At 31.6% G+C, this 23581-nt stretch overlaps 1 protein-coding gene and 1 long non-coding RNA gene across 5 annotated transcripts in view; one reads left to right on the top strand and one right to left on the bottom strand.

Annotated features, from left to right (window-relative positions):
* Positions 1-982: 982 nt before the first annotated feature.
* The window catches only part of LOC127723146 (ankyrin repeat domain-containing protein 39-like), a 32230-nt gene continuing 9631 nt past the window's right edge, over positions 983-23581 (top strand). For 2 of the 4 annotated variants that reach the window (XR_007991900.1, XR_007991899.1), the window contains exons 1-9: positions 983-1198; positions 14528-14561; positions 15341-15427; positions 15962-16057; positions 16960-17058; positions 17700-17798; positions 18276-18368; positions 18897-18921; positions 19350-19612. Coding sequence is in view for 1 of the 4 variants with exons in the window: in XM_052229646.1 (XP_052085606.1) it covers positions 1134-1198; positions 14528-14561; positions 15341-15427; positions 15962-16057; positions 16960-17058; positions 17700-17798; positions 18276-18368; positions 18897-18921; positions 19350-19612; positions 21279-21287 (870 nt within the window). In the remaining 3 variants the exon portion in view is untranslated. Of the gene's footprint in view, positions 1205-14527; positions 14562-15340; positions 15428-15961; positions 16058-16959; positions 17059-17699; positions 17799-18275; positions 18369-18896; positions 18922-19349; positions 19613-21278; positions 21342-23581 lie in introns of those variants that run through there. The other 2 variants (XM_052229646.1, XR_007991901.1) reach the window with 2 other exon arrangements.
* Positions 4578-9234, bottom strand: LOC127723157 (uncharacterized). The gene is made up of 2 exons (XR_007991918.1): positions 8013-9234; positions 4578-4688 (listed from the first exon to the last, which is right to left on the bottom strand). It is a non-coding gene; the product is annotated as an uncharacterized LOC127723157 (long non-coding RNA).

Genomic DNA, 23581 nt, shown 5'->3' with positions numbered 1-23581 from the left:
CAATAAAGTGCACAGGTAAATAAAAGAAAAACTTGATAGAAATCGTGTTTTCATGATCCTAGCAAAAAAATGTAATTATAAGTATTGAATGCTTTTTTTAGTAATTTTATAGGGTTGTAAAAGCGTTGACCGTGCGCACATTTTTAGGATGATACAAAATGTACTTCGGTCAACGCTTTTACACCCCAATAAATTTACAAAAAGAAGCATTCAATTCTTAAATGAAGAACATCAATAGAACCGCTGTTTTATTGTTTTTTGTAGTACTGGTATCATATACGTTTACTATTTCCTTTCTTCTCCTGATTTAATTGTGTTAATTTAACACCAAAGTTGTTTACAATTTAAAGGTACGCATAGATTCCAGTTTCTTTTACATAACTACTAGGGGACTGAGAGGTTCCTTAATTTTTAATTATTTTGATGTTTTGAGATGGGATACAAAAGCCGATATTATTACATGCATTTGATTGGTAAAAAAAAAGACGACTGCATAAAATTATTAACGGTTTTCTGGAAATATCAACAAAAGAATGTTAAACTGTAGTTTTATTTCTCAGAATTGCAATGAGTTTCTAGATCAAACTTTTTACCTGCTACACATGCTACACGCATTGCAAAATATTTGGTTTGTAGTATACAATGGTAAAAAATCCTATTTTGTGACTATATGGGAAACTATATAGGTAAAAACAATTGGATCGACAAATCCTAGATGGAGGAAGACTCGCGAATTCTTGACAAAAAAGTCAGGATAAAAATGCTATTTTATCTTCCTTTTGTTTTATAAAACTGCTCTCAAACCAACCATAATTAAATTAAACATTAAATAGACATGATAGATAAGATCAGGGACTCAGTAATCCATTTACTGAAGGACGAGTGTTTTGTTGACAAAAATATATTTAAATATGATTGTACAGGAAATCATTAATAAATAGCTATCTTTACGCTTAGTACATAGTAACCAAATACATTTTTATCAAGGATCAGATAGATGTAGTTTCGAATTACGTATCGACATGCGGAATATTGTCGATTTTCCATATTTTTATCGTAAATTGTTGATGGGATGTTAAGATGGAGGATTAGTAACTAGCAGCCATTTGCATTATTTTTGTTCTTTTTGCTTAATGGAGTTTTGTCATTTTTTTACAAGTGTCGAGTGTAGTTTTGTTGCATCAATTTTCCTACATATGTAACTGTAAGTAGTTCAGTGGTAAGAGCTTTCTTTTCATTTATCAGAATTTTTTTTAACATGGATAGACATGATAGAACTTCAGCAATGTCAACATGAAATCTGAAGAAACACTAAGATAATACATAAAAAGGATAACAGGAATTCCCTGTAACAGACCATTATGGATTATTTACAGCAATTGATATTATGTATTTTTCATTAGATTAACGTTCACAATTTTATCATGAAGAAAACCCTAAAATGACACAAATTTTTCAAATTTTCAGCAGATTAAGGATACGAGTTCCAGCAAAATAACTAGAACGGTCATTTCAATGTTTCTAACTATCAAACCCAGCAAACACATTACATTTTAAAAACATATTTTAAATGTCATATGGACGTCTTTCCGAAAACATTGCAATAAAATATCATTTGAACATCAAAAAAATGTTTATGTTATTGTTTTTGAAATGTTTTAATTCTAATATTTAAGTAAAACGTTTTTACAACATCCAAAAAATATTATTTGCTAATATCTTTTATTCACGTTCTCAAACATTGTTCTGAAATATCCCGTACATATTTCTATTATATAAATAAATAATTAGAGCTCTGATAAATAATATTTTCTTCAATTGGTATTTCATATTGTTAAAACATTTAAAATGAATATTTTCCAAATATCCCAAAAACATTCTGCTAAAAATGTTTTGCAGAAAATATTGTTTTCCTATTGACATAAAATGTTTTATAACGTTTAATTAAAATGTTTTACATTTAACATCTGAAAGATATCGGCTTAATGTTTTTTATAAAATATTTTGACATACACTTTATTTAATATTCATACTGATATTTTATACAACATTTTACGGATATAAAATAAACATTGTATTTAAACTTTGTTTAAAATCCCACAGACAACGTTTTATGGAATTAGCTAGTTGATTTTTTTTCCAGTATAAGTTAAATAACACTAGTAGTAAATCTTATCAATACTTTAATCTTGAAGTCAGCCTATTTTATTTACTCTAATTTAAAAGAGTCAACTTTTAAATTAAGAGATAATGTATTTATATAAACAACTACTTTCTTTAATGTTTATTTAGTTCGTTCGTGTATATTTAAGAAATTAAGAAATGAAAACTGTCGATGAAATGTAACTGCCCTCTTTAATTCCATATTCGCATCGTTATGCATTACTTAAAACCGATCTTTTCCGGAATTGGTTCAGAAGTCGACTGTTTTGTTTTTTCACATGTGAATATTGGGAACCAGTTAGCGGAAATGCAATTTGAAATTTAAAATTTCAGACAATGGATAAGTATTACTTCAAGTAAGGCCACCCCCCCCCCCCCCCCCAAACCCCTGCGCACAAATTATTTTCCAGTGGCTACGCCATTGATGACTGGTTATGAGGATAATAGCAGTAAATAATAAACTGTTTGCTTTGAAAGATAAGATAATTAACATATACAAATGTGGGGTAAATAGTTAAGTGCAAGTAAATATACTGAACCTTTACATGATGATAAGGGGAAATTCCTTCCAATTTAGTTTTCAAATAAAGGAATTGATGCGATCAATATCAGCAACGTTCTTCATCACAAGGAGGTAACATCTAAAATTCCACTTTTTTTCAAAATCAGTCTATCCCTATTGTATCCTACAATTACATCAAAACCGTTGCACCTAAAATATTTAACTATAAGCAAGCATTGCAGGACCAGGACCTTGATTTAGAAGAATACCTAAAAAAAAACTCTGACATGTGACTGTTCCCACTCGCCTTATATGTATAGCCCCTTTGGCCATGTTATTGCTGGGGATCTAAGTATAATTCAACATGAACATCTCCGAAAGGTGATATTTCATGGTCTTAAGTTCAGAGAACCCCAACACTTCAATTGGAACCATAAATTCATGCAAAATAATTATGGATTCAATTGAGGATTACGAGCAGAAGTTCAACTAGACACTTTGTCAGAATGGGTCAAAACAATCAGGTCTTTGATAAAACATCGAATTCATAAGTTGAAAAACTATGTGAATGATCGACCAAAGTCCGTTTTCCGAGACAAAGAAGCTGTAAAATGTCTATCATTTCTTCATGATAAATATGTTGTTTTTCCTGCAGACAAAGCTTCAAATAATAGTCTTTGTATGTAAATCGTACTACTACGAGTGTGTTGTAAAATAATTCGGAATAAATGAGCACTCAGGTAATGCCACACACAAAAACATATCATTTGACAAGGATGAAATTTTGGCGAATCATAAGTCCTTCATGGCTTCAATGAACATTACATTGAACAGCAAATCTGAGGACTTACCTTGATTGTATTGGATGCCTAAGTTTCACAAAATTCCGTACAAACAACGGTACATTGCCGACTCATCTGCATGTTCTACAAAGGAATTGTCCATTAGATTGACAAAAATTATTTGATTATTCAACCCTGTATACCAACATTCCCCATGTGAAATTAAAAAATCGTCTAGAAGAAATAATCCACAATGATTTTCAATACAAAAATGGTAGCATACGCTTTTAATTTATAACTTTGATATGCCATACGGCAGATTTTGTTAATAGTGAACAAAAAGGTAAAAACATGCTACACAGAGGAACAAGTGGTCAGTATGCCGGAGTGTCTTATTGACAACATATTTGTTGAATTTGGAGGTAGACTTTTTCAACAAATTGTCGGCATTCCTATGGTCACTAACTGTGCGCCTCTCCTTGCCAACCTCTTCTTATTTTCATACGAGTTGGAGTTCCTTCAGACACTTGTCAAAAACAAGAAGATCAAAAGAGTCCAGATCATTTGATTTCACATTCAGATATATTGATGAGGTTATTTCCATAAACAATCCAAACTTTTCTGATTGGGTTCCATTAATATATCCTCCAGATCTAGAAATTAAAGAAACAACAGACACGGCTTCCTCCGCCTCATGTTTAGACCTATACCTCGAATTTGACATAAGCGGTCATCTCAGTACCAGAATTTATGACAACGAGACGATTTAAATTTGAAATTATAAATTTCCCCCACCTTAGTAGAAATATATCAACTTCGCCTGCATATAGAATATACATTTCCCAAATCATTCGGTATTCAAGAGCTTGCAGCTGCTACTCAGACTTTGTAAAACGTCACCAGTGTCTGAGCAGAAAGTTGATGAACCAAGGTTCTGTCCCGTCCTTTTTCTAAAAAAGTTCATCGGAAGATACCAAGACCTTGTTGATAAATATTCTGTATCAACTTCACAAATAATACATGACGGTCTTGATGTATAGATTCTAGGTACTGACGTTGTTTATCATCTTAATTACGTGTTATAGTGTTCTTTTATTTATTATTGATGCGCAATGATTAGAAACACGGTATTGGCAGTATTTGGCCACAGCTTTATTATAAAATTATAAACACATATTACTAGGTAAACAGTTAAGATATATATATGTAAAGTAAATAGATATTTCGATGAACGTAGTCACCTTTCATATTGGCAAACTACGACACGATAACTAGATAACTAAATAGATAAATAATTAAGATATATATATCACTACAAACCAGTAAAAGTCTGAAATGGCCTATATCTGTACTCGACTGTACTGATTTTTACTCGACCAGTCTGAATTGGTCTGAATTTTACTTAATATTACTCGACCCAGTCTTAACTATACTCGACTGTACTGATTTGTACTTGACCCTTATCTTTGCTATTGAAAATAGTCTAAACTATTACTCGACCAGTCTGAAACAGTCTTAACCCAGTCTGGACCAGTACTCGACCAGCTCTCGACCTATTTTTTCAGTCTGAACCATACTCGACCAAAGGTCTGAACAATACTCGACCAGTCTGAACCATACTTGACCAAATAACCTCTTCTTTATAATTTTGATTGTTTAAATAACTTTCTCTTTAACTTACATGACAACAGCCACAATTAAATAAAGATATATATAAAAACATTTTTTACATTCTTTAATAATACATGATTCTCTTAGATTTGGCAAATCGAGATAGTTAAATTATCTAATTTTAAAGTCTGAGTCTTGTTAAATAAAAGACTTTTTTTTACCTGAAAACCACACCTATACTGAGGGTAATAAAACCTTATTAAAAATAAGGTGCTTTTTGTTTGGCATGTGTTTTTTTTTAAAACAAAACTTGATTTTCCTAAATTCCTAAATATAAACGAATGTAGGACAGAAAGTCACAGGACAAAAAGTCACAATTCAGTTTTGAGGTTATTTTTCTTTGAACAACATGTGAACAATAGAACACTTATTTAAAAAAAAAACATTTTTGTATTTTTCTTGAAACAATATCAATAATGATCAAATAATTGTTAAGAAAACAAAATATTACAATGTCTTGGTACTTAAATGGCTTCATGGTGCCAAGAAATACATGTATATCCTTTGCATGATTAAAATTTTATAAATCTTTATTTATCAAATTAAGTCTTATGAACAATTTCCTAAACTGTAAAATGAATATGTGTCATAAAAAGTAAACATTTCAAGATCTTTCTCATAAATATTCAATCAATTGTATACAAATTATTTGTGACTTTTTGTCCTATCAAATTTGTGACTTTCTGTCCTGTGACTTTCTGTACTTAGGTTTCATGGTTATATACAATAGTTATATAACTATCTTTTTAATGAGGTAACAACAGCCAACAAAATCACTGACATTGTTTAACCTTATATCAGAAATATATCTATTCCTATTTATAATTTGGGATATATATATATTTTAAAAGGGATAAAAAATTCAAGAAATGAATAAAATTCTTCTTCTGATTAGGGGTAAACTATAAAGTTATACATCCTGCTTGACCCACACTGATTAAAAAGATCACACCTGGTCAGAGAGCAATAAATTTTAAATAACATCCATTGAAAATTACAACATCCTGTAAAACTTAAATAACAAGGCCTTTGAATTCACTAGATAAGTAATACACGAGTTTAAGAAAAATATGGTTTTCTTTTTACCTGTAAAACACCTGTACTGAGGTAATTAAACCATTAAACCTTATTAAACTGCTTCTTGTATGCCATGTCTTTAATTTTGACAAAACGTATTTAAATTTAATTAAAATAAATTTCTACTGCAACTTTGGAATACATTTCCTTTTTTAAAAGGTTATCAAGGATAAAAAGATGAAAGTTTTATTATTATTATTATATTAAATTTTTGATTTTACAAAACAAAGGTGTCAATTCTAACATTTATTAAGTTGCTTTATATACTATTTTATATATATTTTGATAAAAAAAAAATTGAATAACATTTAAGTATTTGAATAATGGTTGAAAGTTATAGTATTTTTGATGCATAAATCAATGTGAACATGATATCATGTATATGAAAATTCATTTAACGAACTTAATTTATTACATGATATTTTTTTAATCCAACCAGAAATTTGATCACCTTGTTTTATTTTAATTTTAAATGTGATATACATTTTATATATATATATATATATATATGAATAACAGTTCCTAAATAATGAAAAAAATAATATAGATAGATACAAAAAATAGGTCTAGGTTGGTTAAGACTTGGTCGAGTATGGTTCAGACTAGGTCGAGTATGATTCAGACTAGGTCGAGCATGGTTCAGACTTGGTCGAGAATGGTTAAGACTATGTCGAGTATGGTTCAGACTCGTATAAAATGGTTAAGTACTGGTCGAGTAAAGGTCGAGTACAAGTTCAGACTGTTTAGTATGGTTCAGATTACAGTCGAGTAATATCAAATAAATTTCAGACCAATTCAGACTGGTCGAGTAAAAATCAGTTCAGTCGAGTACAAATATAGGCCATTTCAGACTTTTACTGGTTTGTAGTGTATAGTAAATAGATAATTAATTAAACGTAGTCACCTTTCATATTGGCAGACTACAAAAAGATAACTAGATAGATAGATAGATAACTAGATAACTAATTATTTACAATAAATAAAGCATCCAATTAAATGAATCCTGGGAAACAGAGATTCGTAAATTTTTGTGTGGTGGTCCTGGGATACAGAGACCCACAATATCAAATGTTTTGGATGCTAAATGAAATATGACGCCAAATGACGCATATTTAAAGGAAACGCAGCGAAATGTGCCCATGACTAAATATCACTACGGAATGTTCATGTAAACCGGCACGTACAAAAATTGTTCTTACACGATACATGTACGAACGAAGTCACAGATTACTGTAGATATAAATGTCTAAGAATAAATAGTCTTAAAACACAACACACGTTGAGATGGCATAGCTATACTAGCAAACAACGGACAAGTACACTGTAGATAATAATCTGATGTTCCACATATACTGCTTAGTTGACGGTTCATCCGAACTGTTGTACAAGAATCATCCTGAAAAATATAGTAAAGACACAGCAAAAATATGTTCATGATATATTATGCTAGGTAGTATAAGACATAGTGGTGGGTGGGTGGGTCTTTAAATCACCAAATAATATTCCGTCTGTTTCTTTCAAATGTCGGAATGAAAAGATCGCGTGCGCAGTCATATTGCGCATTGACAAACATACATCTGATAGCCTACATTTAATAGAGATGAAACAGCTAATAACACAAGTAATCTATGCTTACACTAATAACCGAATTTATGCTGAATCATAAATTCTATTATTATTGATGCGCAATGATTAGAAACACGGTATTGGCAGTATTTGGCCACAGCTTTATTATAAAATTATAAACACATATAACTAGGTAAACAGTTAAGATATATATATGTAAAGTAAATAGATAATTCGATGAACGTAGTCACCTTTCATATTGGCAAACTACGACACGATAACTAGATAACTAAATAGATAAATAATTAAGATATATATATAGTAAATAGATAATTAATTAAACGTAGTCACCTTTCATATTGGCAGACTACAAAAAGATAACTAGATAGATAGATAGATAACTAGATAACTAATTATTTACAATAAATAAAGCATCCAATTAAATGAATCCTGGGAAACAGAGATTCGTAAATTTTTGTGTGGTGGTCCTGGGATACAGAGACCCACAATATCAAATGTTTTGGATGCTAAATGAAATATGACGCCAAATGACGCATATTTAAAGGAAACGCAGCGAAATGTGCCAAATTGACCAAGACAGTCATAAATGACTGTCGGGTCAACCGCCATTAAAAGCGGATAGAGCTGCGTAGAAGCTGTGAGCCAAATACAATATAAAGGACTCATATATTTAAACCCTAACAATAACTGAATTCTAATGAATATCATGCAATTTCTTAATACACATTGTGGAAAGTATGTGGTGTGTAGAAAAGAAAGGCTTCTACCGCGCCTTGAAATGTGGTAAGCAAAATGTATTACCAATATGAGTCAAATGTTCACCATCTTGGCATATAAATATGGAATTGGGAGATTCATCGGAGTATCGTATGTATTGATTGCAATATCCCCCTTGACGAATGATCAAACTAGCCAGCCAGCTGATTGTCCTCTTTCTGGTTCTAATCATTGTTTCTGTTACTACGGAATAATGTCATGTTTATTTGGCAAACTTAAGACCACAACAATCTGATATTCAGTAAAAGAACAGAAACTATATTCACAGTATTTTCCCACATCTTATATGTTTTTTCCCACATCTTATATGTTATACTCCTGTCGTATTGTCAATTCAATCAATTCCGCGTATCTACATATGTGTAAAATTAGAGATATTGAAAACTGAATTCCAGTTTAATCTTGTACAAGATGAATGCCACCTGGTATATCCCAAACTTGAATAAATTCGTTTTCTACAAAGGTGGAAACCAAACTCTAATGATTACTGGCGAAACTGCTAATCTTACATAACGGTTAGTATTACTAAAGTAATTGCAAGTTCTAAACATAAAATTAGAAAAAATTCATACAGTTTTACCCATTGTTGTATTTGAATATATGAACGAAATGACATAGACTTCCATGAACACATTGCCTGAGGTTTAGAATCAGGTCAACCATTTATGGCAGCTCTGTAGCCGCGCCTTTCCTGAAGAAACGAGAACTTTGTATCCCTTGACTTAATCCGAAAATATTCAGTGACTATTTTAGGACTCCTAAACTGATATTTAGAGAAAGGAGTTCTATCAAAACAAGCATTCTGAAAGTAATGCATTGCAATACATAGCCACTACCGGTTAATAATTCATTGTACTGGAACAAAATATTAACTTGATCTATAACTTGTCATGGTATAAACTATAGAACAAATATCAAGTCAATATATTCAAGCATGACGAGAAAAAAAAATGTGGAAAACTGATTATTAAGTAAATTTTTATTAAGTCCAGGGACCATTACTCTGCACAAAATCACCAAACCGGAACAAAACTCGAAACTTGAGCAATTACTTGTCATGATAAAACTATATACCAATTATTAAAGCAATATCTTCTAGCATGACAACAACAAAAAATTGAGGAAAACTGATAATGTGTGTGAATTTATAGAATATTAAGTCCAATGACCAAAACTCAGCACAAAAATCAGCAGACTGGAACAAAATATGAACTTGATATGTAACTTACCATGATAAAACTATGTACAAATTATCAAATCAATATCTTCAAGCAATAACAAAAAAAAAAAAATAATTGCGGAAAACTGATTATTTGGGGGAATTTTCTTAGTCCAAGGACCATAACTTTGAACAAAATCATTAGGCTGGAATACAATTCGAACTTGATCTGTAACTTGTCATGATAAAACTATATCCCAATTATCAAATCGATATCTTCAAGTAAGACGAACAAATATGCGGAAAACTGATTATTTGAGTGCATTTTCTCAGTCCAAGGACCATAACTTTGCACAGAATCATCATACTGGAACGCAATTCGAACTTGGTCTGTAACTTATCATGATAAAACTATATACAATTTATCAAATCAATATATTCAAGCATGACGAAAACATGTGCAGACAACTGATTATTTTAATGAACTCTCTTAGTCCAAGGACCATAGTTTGCACAAAATCATCAGACCGGAACACAATTCGAACCTGATCTGTAACTTGTCACGATAAAACTATATACCAATTATCAAATCAACGTCTTCAAGTATGACGAAAAAATGTGCGGAAAACTAATTATTTGTGTGTATTTGACCACAACTCTGCACAAAATCATCAGACCGGAACAACATTCATACTTGGTCAGTAACTTGTCATGATAAAACAATACACCAAATATCAAACCGATATCTTCAAGCACGAATACAAAAATGTAGAAGACTGATTTGCCGGATTGACAGGTGGACAGACAGACAGACGAACATAGTGAGAACCTTAAGTCCCCCTAAACTCAATCGGTAGGGGACTTATAACAAAGCAATTGACCAGTGACAGGTCTAAACTTGTAAACAGTAAGTTATTTCGTTTAAGCAAAAATAGGATAAGCATCTCTAGGCCGCTCATCAATAACGTGTGTGGTTCCTTCAAAGCACTGGTCAGTCTTAGATAAAATTAAATGGAGTTCAATAATATATATATTTTTCTTGATATCTGGCGAGATGACAATATTATTTGTAATTTAGTTCATTTGTTAGAATATTTTTTTTTTATTAGTATTAATCATTAGCGTAGAGATCGTTTGTACACTATTTTCGATTGCAAGTTACTTTTACAAACTTGATCACCAAAAGTTTTAATCTTTGAAAAGATTATCGTCTGCAAATCGTTGACATGAACTTACAATCTCAGAGCGTTAACGGTTTCCTTACATTTACTATATATCATTTCTAAGGTCAAGAAAAGTTCAAATCGTAATCGGCATCGCAGCTTGTAGATACATTACGTTAGGATTTATTATCTCAAACTGTAACGTATCTAATTAGAAAGATTTTGTATTCGAAAGAGAAACATCGAAATGTGTGTTAAATAATGTGAACAGTTGTACAAGGACTATCAAGTATATATTGTAAACATTAAACGTAGATAACATAATATTCATTTTAATGACAGCCAAATCGATTGAGGATATAATAATACTGCTATATTAACATAGTTGTCGAATGCCTAGTCCCAAACCGTTGAACTTTATATCGAGCTTAATTCCACTGCAAAAGTATCTCAGCAACAATATATTTATACTCAAGTTCAATTTCTTTATTTGTTATTTTTGTATGAGGCAAAACTGGTTTAATAAAAAGTTTCCCCTGTTCATATGACACTTTTTACTGATCATTATCAATTATAGAGTTGTTCCTAAGTAGAACAAAGATGACATACTCGCCCGTTTGATTTTTTTATTTTATTTTAAGTACTGACTAACATCTGAATCAAGACTAGGAGAGTAACTAGTTGTTTGCGTGAGATTTGAATGATCTTTATCGATTGCATTACCTGGTCGATTTACTACATCAAAAGAACAACTATCCTCCTGAAGTTGGGGGATCGTTAGATGCTGGTACTGAACCTGGTTAAAGTTGTGTTTCCTCTTGTCTAGATGCAGCTCCTTATGTTGCAGTGGCTTTCCATCATTTGGATGACCTTCTTGTATTCATCTTAGTGCCAAACAACTATAAGATTAAATTGAACAACCAAAACAGAATATTGCTTTGTACTATAAATAAAGAATTTGTCAATTAGCGAACTTTAAAAGTTCATTGACGCCTATAATCAACCAGTTTAACATTCATCTGTCAGGAATGAAATATTTGTGTTTACGTGAAGTGATACCGTTGCACAAATGTCGGTCAGCTTCCGACAATAAATTATTCTGGGTTACACGAGCGAGGAGGCTGATTAAACAATCTGTACCGAATGACGATGCTGTTAAAAATAGCGCAAGTGAGGTGATATATGCTAATTTATATTATAAAATCGGTCAAAGTAATTAAACGGACACAGAGTTAATTTAACAGAATACTAGACGATATTTAAAACACATGTACTATATATAACTATCTATAATGATTATAATAACATCTAGAATGATGATAATAACATCTAGAATGATGATAATAACATCTAGAATGATAGTAATAACCTGAGGTAGATAATAAGACAGCTAACAAATTGTTGCGATTGCATATATAATGATGCTTACAGTTAAGGTTATGGTGATGCATACATGAAGAGATAAAAAATAATTATGTTGAACATGCGTAACCTTCAATTAGCATTAAGCTGTGACCGCCGGAGTGAAATGTGCAGATCGGTGTCAAGCGTTGAAATGAAATGGAATAAAACGTGTATATCTCTATGTAACAGTACATAAAATTAAAATTAATGGCTTAATTCTTATACATAAACACCGATCGCTACCTCCGGATAGTAAAAGTATTATAACATGTAAAAATAAGCAAAATAAGCAATAAATTGAAATTAATTTGTTATAAAACACTGATATTCTATTAAATATCCCACAATTGTTGCGGGAGACTAACTCTAATTATACCACCTGAGTTCCAATTGTAGAAAAGTGGTACCAAAACCTGCACAATGTGGATCCTATATCTTTTTAATCACCAAAATAATTTTCTTTAAATCTTTAAATCACCAAATAATATTCCGTCTGTTTCTTTCAAATGTCGGAATGAAAAGATCGCGTGCGCAGTCATATTGCGCATTGACAAACATACATCTGATAGCCTACATTTAATAGAGATGAAACAGCTAATAACACAAGTAATCTATGCTTACACTAATAACCGAATTTATGCTGAAGCATAAATTCTATTGTCTTTGTAAATAAGAAACGTTTACTGTTTGGTCCATTTTTGGTAATATCCTTTAGGCGTGGCTCGATACTTGTAGATCCCGCCTTTGTGTTGTTGTGCTGTGGTCATTTTGTGTATTCTTGTGTTTCATTTTTGCGTATGTGCTTTGTCTATATCCCATTTTGTTTTTCTTTGTTGACATATTTGTATGTTTTTATATTATTGAGATTATAACACAACGTTAACTGCTGTACCCGAATTGTTTACATTTTTACCTATTATTTCTGTTTGTTTTGTTTTGTTCACACATTGTTGTCAATATAATTTTATGCGACTGTCATACATGTGAGAGGTTTAGCTAGCTCTAAAACCAGGTTTAATCCACCATTTTCTACAAAAGAAAATGCCTGTACTAAGTCAGGAATATGACAGTTGTTTTCCATTCGTTTGATGTGACTGAGCTTTTGAATTTGCCAATTATTAAGGGACTTTCCGTTTTGAATTTTCCTTGGAGTTCGGAATTTATGTTAAATTAATTTTTTTTAAATGAGAGAAGGTCTCTATTATGTATTTTTCTGATTACTGTAAAAGATCGATCTTTTCAGGTAGAAAAAATGAAAACAACACTTTATAAAGTCAATGTGTCCAAATCGCTTTTCTGGATTTTTCTTCACCAAGAAGATCAAAGTTGAATATTTGAAAGCCTAGTATGTATACAAACATAAACAGGAATATGATCAGAAAGGACCTAAAAATAATCTAAAAGTAATAGCCAAATCCATCTAATGTCAACTTTGCCCAAGGGAGTTGACACCTTAGCTTCTTGATAATATCTTTTGTTGTAAATCATGTCTGTACCGATGTACTAACTACTGAGCAGATGATGCCCTCGGGGATTGATAATCCACCAGCAGCGGTTTTGATCCAGTGATGCTTAAAATGAAAACATAACTTTATAAATTTCATGCATCCGGAGCGCTTTGCTGGATTTACTTTCACCAGGCATGTTCCAAATATTTGATAGCCAACGATATATAACAACCGAAACAGTTGAAGAGCTACATGACCAAAAAGACCTAAAAATAATAGCAAATCCACTTAAGGTCAATTTTGCCTAAGGGAGTTGAAACCTTACCTCCTTATGATTTCTAAATATACAAACTGACAATTCAAGAAAGGTTGGTTATAAATAATGTCAGTACCGAAGTGTTGACTACTGAACAGATGATACCATCGGGGACTGATAGTCCACCAGCAGCAGTATTGACCGAGTGTTGATGAAAGGGGAAACAACATTTTATAAGTTTCATTGGTCCGAAGCACTTTGCCGGATTTACCTTCATCAGACACGTTCAAATCCGGATATTTGAAAGCCGAGGATGTATGAGAACCAAAACAGTTCATGAACTAAATAGGAACTAAAATAATAGTTAAATCCACATAAAGTTACACTGTACTAAATCCAAACCGGTAAACGTATGTTTAGATTGATTGCAAACATATTTAGTTGCTGGATACTTCCTTAAATGTATATGTGGTAGACATATTTTTTTTTTTGAGACCACTTTTTTACGTGTGTAATAATTTGATTTTTTATATTGCAGATTACAGAGGAAGAAAATGGAAGACTTGAACGAGGTAATAACAATGAATAAAGATACAACTATCCACCAGAGTCCAAATGATGCTAGTTGGTTGCAAGTAAAGTATCCGTTTCATTGACCAGATGCACATTTCAACAATTATTAGGGACTACGTAGGAATTTTTTGTTATACAGTTGCAGCTGACAGCCTAAAAAAATGTTTACCTTTCATGAATTAAATACCAACACCTTACTTTTAGCCTGGATTTTTAGTATTCGTATTGTCATCTGATAAAGTCATGCTGATTATAAGGTGCACAGTTTTCTCTGCTTTCAAAATCTTTCGGTTTGAACCCGTCCTGGTTTTTGTAACTACAACCGGAAACTGCATGTGACATATACTATTGGTATCGCTATCGGGTTCGACCCAGAACTTGTCAATTATTGGTAATATTAATTATGTGGAAATGCAAAGGCCCTGGAATGGTGTAATTTTTAATCAACGCTAATGTCTATATTTAGTTTTAACGTCATACCGGCTAACAAATTGGACCTCGCTATTTTAGTAGAATAGATATTTGTAAATCCATATGATATATGTGACAAATGACCATTTGATATTCGGGGATTGGGATGTGGGGGGAGGGGGTTGCAAGGAGAATTCTTAAATGAGAATTCTGAAGACAAAAATAACTTTGCCCCAACCAATATGAAAGTGAATGTTATGTGAACAAACTGCAGAAAACAAATATGTACAATAGTGAAAAAATATAAGTAAGACTAGAAAAAATGTGAAAATGAATATTACTTATGAATTGTTATGTTTACTTACAGAAGTTTCTTAGTGCGACAATGTATGGAAAAGTAGCAGAAATTCAGCAATATTTAGACGAAGGGGCTGATTTGAAATACATGGATAAAGTAAGCCATTTGTTCGTTTTATCCTTCTGTTTCATTACAATTAATGCTTGGATGTTTTTTAAGATATTGATGTTATTGGGACAGAAAGTGTCATAAATACATTGTCATAGAGTGTAAAAAGTCTCACATACCTTCTAATCTGAAATGCACACTTTAATATGTATATAATTGAAATGTCTTAAAGCGTATCTTTTTCGTCGTTTCAACATAGAATGAGATTTATTACTAGAGGTTTACTTTTCACGAGCAACTCGACATGTGTCATATGGGGAGCAGACACATTTCATTTCTAGTGTATTTAGGATTGTTACAGGTCCTCTCAACGGATTCATGTTGGTTTTTTTGTTAATTGTTGTTGTATATGACATCTTGTTTGAATCAACTTCTTATTGCTTGTTTTGTATCGTTTTGCCGTTAATACCCTTTAGAATATGATAAAGTTAAAGCCTTCATTTATGACTTCAAGAAAAACACATATTATTACCGCAGCTGCTGTTCTTTTTCTGTTGTTTTCTATTTTTTTTTTTAATTTAGAATAACCTGACTGCATTATACAAAGCATCTGCCTTTGGACACATTGAGATCGTGTGTTTGTTACTAGACCGAGGAAGTGATTCAAACATAAACCGGGTAACTATTGTATTTATTTCATTTTAAATGTTATGCAAAGCGGAATATTTTCGTGGCGATATTTTTCAATCGTAAAATATGAAAATATATCTTCCCTAATGTTGCACAGGAAAACTTCCTTTGTATTTCAATTCAGTGTTTCAGAATGTCAGACGTAGATAAAAGATACACATTGTAGTATTGTATTATTAAGTCTGTCAACAGTGAGTTCGAACCCGGTCCTGCCATGTTCGCCTGTTTTACTGCTGAAGGTCGGCCTGAATGTGGCGCTTAACACCAACATTCCACATGTTAACAAATGTAGTATTTGCGGACCAAGTAACCACTTTATATGGATGAACCATCTGCAAAATCATTGAAATTATAACAATTGCCAAATGTCAAACGAGTTTACTTTATTGATAAATATTTCGAAAGGCCAGGTTGCAGCAAATAAAATGCCTGGGGTGGAAACTCCTTGGTATATTGAATAATTATTGATACATAATCAGTGGATCAATCTCGTTAAAATGTTCAGTTATTCGAAACATTAAGGATATCCTACTCCCTGGCATATTTTGATTGAACGCCATAGATGAGTTTGAAATAGACGAAAGACACTTCTGGCGTATTAGATATAATCCTGATATCTTTAATGAGTTTTTTTCCCAAAGGAATGAACTAATTTCACCATGCTCACCTGAGGCATTCATTTAAAAGAAGAAGAAAAAAACAATTGTTTGAAATAGTAATACTCTTGGAGAACAGAATAATTCTTTTTGTATTGTGTGTGGAATACGTAACATTTTACAGGAATACATCATTACATCGATTCATGCGATAGATATTTGACAGCTACGTGTTATAAAACATGTGAAATTGTCTTAAACATTTATTTAACCTACTTAAATGTTTTATTCCAGTTAGGTGACAGTGCACTTCACTTGGCTGCTGGAAGGGGACATGCAGATATAGTCCGTTTACTAATAGACCGTGGCAGTGATTTGAATATGAAGAACTGGGTATTCCTCTAAATAGAGACGACTTGGTTATATTAAATCTTACTTCAATGCAAAATAATATATTTGCTTTATAGGAGGAGTTGGTCCACATATACGAGTACATTATAAGTGTTGGATTAATACAATCGTTGGAATAAAGGCAAATGAATGATAAAATGGCGAAATTTCATAATAAAAAAAGAGACAACACATCTTTTTGTTTGCAGGAAAAAAATAGATGTCAATATGCAGTGTATTCAACCAATAAAACAAATTAATAAACAAATTGATAAACTAAAGAAAAAATAAAGTCAAACTTTAGAAAGTTTAGCCAATATTTAATCCAATTGAAATAATATAATTACTGATTTAATAGCATTTATGATGTGGAGAAATGCTTCCGTTAGATATCAATGCTTGTTTTAATTAGATTAAATATGCCTTTTTTGCCAAGCGAACAAACAAGAGTAAACTATCACAAAAAATGTAGTAATGTTTCCGTTTAGAAAGTACTTGTAAACAGAAATGTCATGTGATTCTCATGCTGACTCAAATTGTTCATTAGTACATGTACATGATTTTACAACAAACTTATTTTACTGGACCTTAATATACGTTTTAAGTTCAACAAACTACTAATTGCTAATATATTTCATATCAAGGATCACATGACTCCATTACACAAAGCTGCTCTTGGTGTACATTTAGATATAGCACAAATTTTAATGGACAGTGGCAGTGATCCCAGTATCACAGATGTGGTAAGTAGATAAAGTGAGATTATTTTCCTCTTAACTTATATTATTTATATTGCCTTGCTAATTCCATGATATATTCATGCTATTTCGGCTATTTCATTTGTGTACTTTGTGACATGGGTATTATTGATTTTATGCTACTTTTATCATACCAACATAAGAAAGAAAAAACACAGATCGGATTTCCTTAGGGGACAGAAGGTTGTATCTCTTACGACGACAATTTTAACCTATCTTGCAGTTAATTCATCTCCCCACATATGTTAATGATTATATATTGCTGGTATTTTCTCTCATTAAGAAGATTTAACTGTTCAAATAAGTTTCATCAGTTGAGATACTTCGTAAGGTCATTTTGGCAGAGTGGTGGACCGATAACAAGATTAATTGTATCGGATTGGCATGCCTACTTTAGATATATCAAAGTCACAAGGGAAAATGTGAAAACTTTTAAACTAAAAATGATGTTCTGCATCACAGGATAACAAAACACCTTATGATGTTGTACAAGAAAGAATAGGCGATTCGGAAGAAATGAAAGAGATAAAAAGATCAATAAAGAAGTTACTACAGGTATGCTATCATCAAAAATTTGTAATAAACAAACAAATCCACTTTGACTAAAATGACTTAACACTCTAGATGCATGTTGGCTCGTTCTGAAATAGTAGGGTTACTTTCTATCAGTAATTTAGCGGCTAATATATGTTTCATTATTTATCACTGTTGATGTATTTTATCATTTCTTAAAAATATAATGAATTATTAAAGCTTTTTTTTAACGTAACACAAAACATAATCCCCACCCACCATCGCGAAAATTAAATGTGACCAATAGATCTCGAGAAACAAATGTCCACCATAAAACTACTCGGACAACCGAAAATTTGAGAACTTTCTCCGGAGAGGTAAATCGTTTTTCAACTACTGAAAATAGTATCTTTAGATCAATCAATGAAATACTAGTATCTTGAACTGTACAAACCGGCAGAAAAAAAGTTATTTTATATGTTATTCTTGACCCTGTAAATATTTGTGTAAATGCTTGCATATGTTTACATATTCATACATTAAACCAAATAGTTTTAATATTATTTACAGGAATATGGAGAATTCCAGAAAGCTGGTATGTGTCATTTTCTTTCTTAATTCAATTTTGGTAATTGTTTTTATTTTATTTTCACACGTTTTATTCTTTCACTTGTTTGTATCTTTGTTTTGTATTATATGTCTTTTAAACACCATCATGCCTATACATTTCTATGTGCGAGCTCTTATTAACCTAAAAATACCTAACTAACCAAACTTACAAGAAGAGTTAATGAAATAAGTAGTTATTGTTTAGAAAAATACTACTTTGATCAGAATTACAAGTTATTACAGGTAGCCTTGGCTTTCACATATACTCGAATATTCCGAGTATTTCGTTATGTGCTAGATAAAATATTAATGAATCATGTTTAGTTGTACAGTAACTGAATATCATGTGGTGATGATAAACTCCATCGAAAGTCATAAGACATTATGAATCTTAACAATTATACCTTACTGTAGGATTACCATTGGAAGTTCAGAATCTTGACAAACAATCTGCTAGTGTATTTTCTGGTTTACTGCAAGACGAAAGTTACCATCACTATGAAGCGAGGATAATGTTGGTAGGAGAACAGGGAACAGGAAAAACAACAATTGCCAGATATCTGATGGGAAAAGGGCCAACAAAGTTTCGAATTGCAACAGACGGAATAGAACGGAATACAATAATCTTTCATTTATGGACGGGAAAACAACCAAACAATGGTTGGATGGTAAACAAGGTAACCACCAACATGCATAATTGATATCAAAAGTAATTTTGCAAATAACACACAATTGTTCATATACAAGATAAAACAGCAATAACTTATGCTGTTCTGTTTATATATTTTATGTCATCTGCATGTCTGTATGATTGTGTGTTTGACTAATAATGTAAGCTCAAAATTATGAATATTTACCACTTTCAGTTTTAATGTCAAGGAAACAAACTTAATTTCAAATTTCCAAAAACCATGTCCTCACCTCAAAAATTTGTTCATTATGTCTTTTGTTCATATCTGCAATTAAATGATAATCTTTGAGTTCTCCCTTAATCCGTGACTTATCTTATGCTTATCATTAGCATCGTTGCAAAAAATAACGCGTTAAATTTGGATGCATTATTATTTGCCCTTTCTAGTTTATCGTATATCCTTAACAGCCTATTCTATTCAAAACATGAATACATACAACACTGCTTGATATACTTCCGCCACGTTTTTGATTTGTCCTACCAACTGTTTTAATTTGAGCACCATGGATTAGTTTTTTAATAGACGAAAAGCTCCCCTGGCGTTCAAAATTAAACGCCCGGCTTCTTTGATGAGTTTATACTGCATAGCAGAATACCCTAACCCTATGTGTTGTCCGTTCTCGCTCCTTTTGGAGTTCATGGGATTTGCGAAAATTTTGTTTTACCTTGATTTGTATGTTGTGAACGGAATTATGAGATAAAAACATCGGTAAACCACGGCTGCTTATAAATTTCTAGTGAAACCAGTTGTATAATGTTGATTGTTGAAAAATAAAGTTAATGGGAAAGACATTCATAAATTGGCAAAACATTGAAAAGAGTTACCACAAGATTACGTATTTCAGATAATTATCGACTTATAAGATATTTAGAACACTCATGAGATGGTCTCAATCTAATACCGTATAGCGGGTTATTTTCGCAGATAAAAGGATATCGCCAAAATAAATTCCGCCAATTTAAAAGTGCACATGCAATGGTATTGATAAAAGTTTTGAATCCGTTAAAAATAATAACCGCCAAAATAATTTGTATACCTTATTCAATTAAAATCGCAAAATTTTACACCCGCGAAAATAACCCGCTATACGGTAGGTATCAATTTCGTATGAATGATCAGTTGTTATTATCCCTAGTTAGCACTTATGTAAAATTGTCATACATTGGATTTCCATTAGGTACATCTCGTTAGTAAAAGAATCTAATGATTCAATTTTTTCAGTTGGTGGACCTTAGTGTAGGGACTCTGTGGGATTCTGACGTTACCGACGTTATATCTTCCACAGTGCAACTTTGGCAAACCCTTTTTTCCTGATACAAAAAAGAAATGACTTTTCATCCAAACCAACCCATTAAAAATTAAATATAGATAAAGCCAATATTCTACAGAATAATCGTCTACTATAGTTTTACGACAAAATAGCACACGAAGTCCGATTTTGATGATCCATTGTTACGTTTGTATTGTTAATGTTCTGAATTGGTCGTATTCTAACAAGCACATCGCACTTAAAACCATTTTGCTAATTTCTTTGCAGAAATCTAAATATGAGAAAACATAAGATATTAAGTATTGCATACCCGAATTCGTTTAAGATATGTTTAAAATCAAAATAATGGTGTTAAGCAGCAAACAAATGCATTCATTTCAGATGTATTGAAAAATCTAGGCTTTTGTGGAAAAATTTCGCAGTATATACCAGTCCCATTCAATTCTACAGATAAATATAATTAAATTTTGGACTGTCATGTATAGAGATTATTTTTATACAAAAAGCGCGTCCCATTTGAGATTGGTATCACTAAAAATTTAAGTAGTATTTACGTCTATTTTTATCACGATTACGTCATCTATTGTTACCTTTAAAAAAACGAAAAAGGATCTGGAATTGATCATGTCAATTTCGAGCATATCTGGAAAGCATGATGCTTACATGGATAATAAGTATTATTTGATGTGAATTGACCAGCCTTGGCTGAATGTATTAACATGCTTTGAATGCATTTGTATTTAGTCTTTTTTTTACAAAACATGTTACGCATATACATACGTTTCTGATCACCCTATTGTGAAATGAAGAAAAACTGTTTGAGAAATTGTAATATTGACATTTACTTTTCATAAACTTTCATTTAAAAGCAAGACACTATGAAAACTATAAGACAAATAAAACGGTGTAATATAATACCTGTATTGACTGGTTTTGGTGAAATATTATACATGTATTGACTGGTTATGAGGGCAATAGCAAGTTTGTTGTTCCTGATATATCAACTATTGCTCGAGGACGGGGTATTTTGGATATCTGTGAAAATTCTGTTTTTCGGTATTGTAAATACTCTATGACTGGTTAAGGGGATAATGGCAGTAAATAACTGTTTGCTTTGAAAGATTAGCGACTTTTCCACATAAAGATGCATGACTTAACCTCGTTTTTTATATAAAATGTAGAAAACGGACAAAACTTCTTAACGTGGGGCATAATTTTGTACACGTTTTAAAATATATTTCTTAACTATGAAGATTGTTTAATTTTTTGACAAGCTCATATATCTTAGAATTGCCTTAAATGTACCGAACGACAACCAAAATTCACAAGGGAGCTCCATACAATATAACAGACTTGTTAGTCTGAGACTGATTACTTAAATGATAAACTAACAAATGATTACGTTGAAACGATATACCGACGAGACAGCAACCAAAAGACACAAATAACTAGAATACATCTAGATTGCAACATTGCAATATATGAAGCTCTACATCACACCGAATATAACAACATAAAACTAATAACAGGAATTTTCAACTAATGCGGAAATAATTGTTTACACTTTTTTTTCTTCATACAATGTTCTTTCACAATTTTACAACAATTGTAGGAAATGCTTGAACTTTGACAGTTGTTTGATTCAAACAAAGAAAACCACTTGACAAAAAACAAGCGAAATCACGAGATAGTACGTATAGACGGAAATATTAAATGAATGACAAATATAGATACCAATAATGATACATAAAAGTCAAGTATTGGGTACAGATGTATTAACTTAAACTTAACAATGAAGAAACTGAAGCTTTAATTTCTTATATGAAATAACGAAGAGCTTATTGTGGTTTTAACATTCTTTTGTATGCCCGCCTACGATATTAGGGGGTCTTATATTTTCTGTTCTGTTAGTCTGTCCTATATTTTGTTAGGTTTAGGTAGTTTATCATGAAGGTGTGGTCTCATCAATGTGAAATTATATTAAGGACAATTGTTCATTATAATGTGAACTTTTAATATTAAATAGCAGATTACGGTTTTGACCACGATTACAGGGTTTAAACCAGTAATAGTTTAATTTTGGCAGCTTGAGTTAACATGCATGCATACAAATATAAGTATAATATACACATACAGATATTCATATAATACGATACAAAAGACTACACTTACAAATAAACTAAATGAAGCGGGTCCAAATGAAATAACAACATCCGCCTAATTGTAAAGTTTTTCGGTTTCCATCGGGCCGGGGTTTGAACTCAGTACCCCTCTCCATTCTCGCAGAAAATAACAATCTTTAATCCCGAATTGACTGTTGGCGAATGCAAGCCATTAAAGTTATCTTTATTCTTCCTATACATGTACATGGATTCTGGGTTTTTATAAAGAAAACTATCAATATACAAGGTCCACGTTTTGTTTCGTCAATTTCTTGGAGTACATAAAACGATGATAATTTTAAACGACAAAGATAAACAATTAGAGTTATGTAAAAAAAGAAAGATTTTGCATAATTCATATAAAAAAAAAAAAAAAAAAAACAACAATTAAAGGTGCACGTGTTTTTCTTCATACAAAATTAACTTACATTAAGATACATTTTTTTCGTTTTCATTTTTTACATTTTTGGAAGTTCCCTGTAATTGACAGATGGTAACCATTTAAAAAAAAACTGGTCGATT

Source organism: Mytilus californianus, unplaced genomic scaffold (genome assembly GCF_021869535.1).
Source record: "Mytilus californianus isolate M0D057914Y unplaced genomic scaffold, xbMytCali1.0.p SCAF_13, whole genome shotgun sequence".
NCBI classification, from domain to species: Eukaryota; Metazoa; Mollusca; class Bivalvia; order Mytilida; family Mytilidae; genus Mytilus; species Mytilus californianus.
Note: the sequence above shows the minus strand (reverse complement) of the source record. Positions and strands in the feature narration are given on the sequence as shown.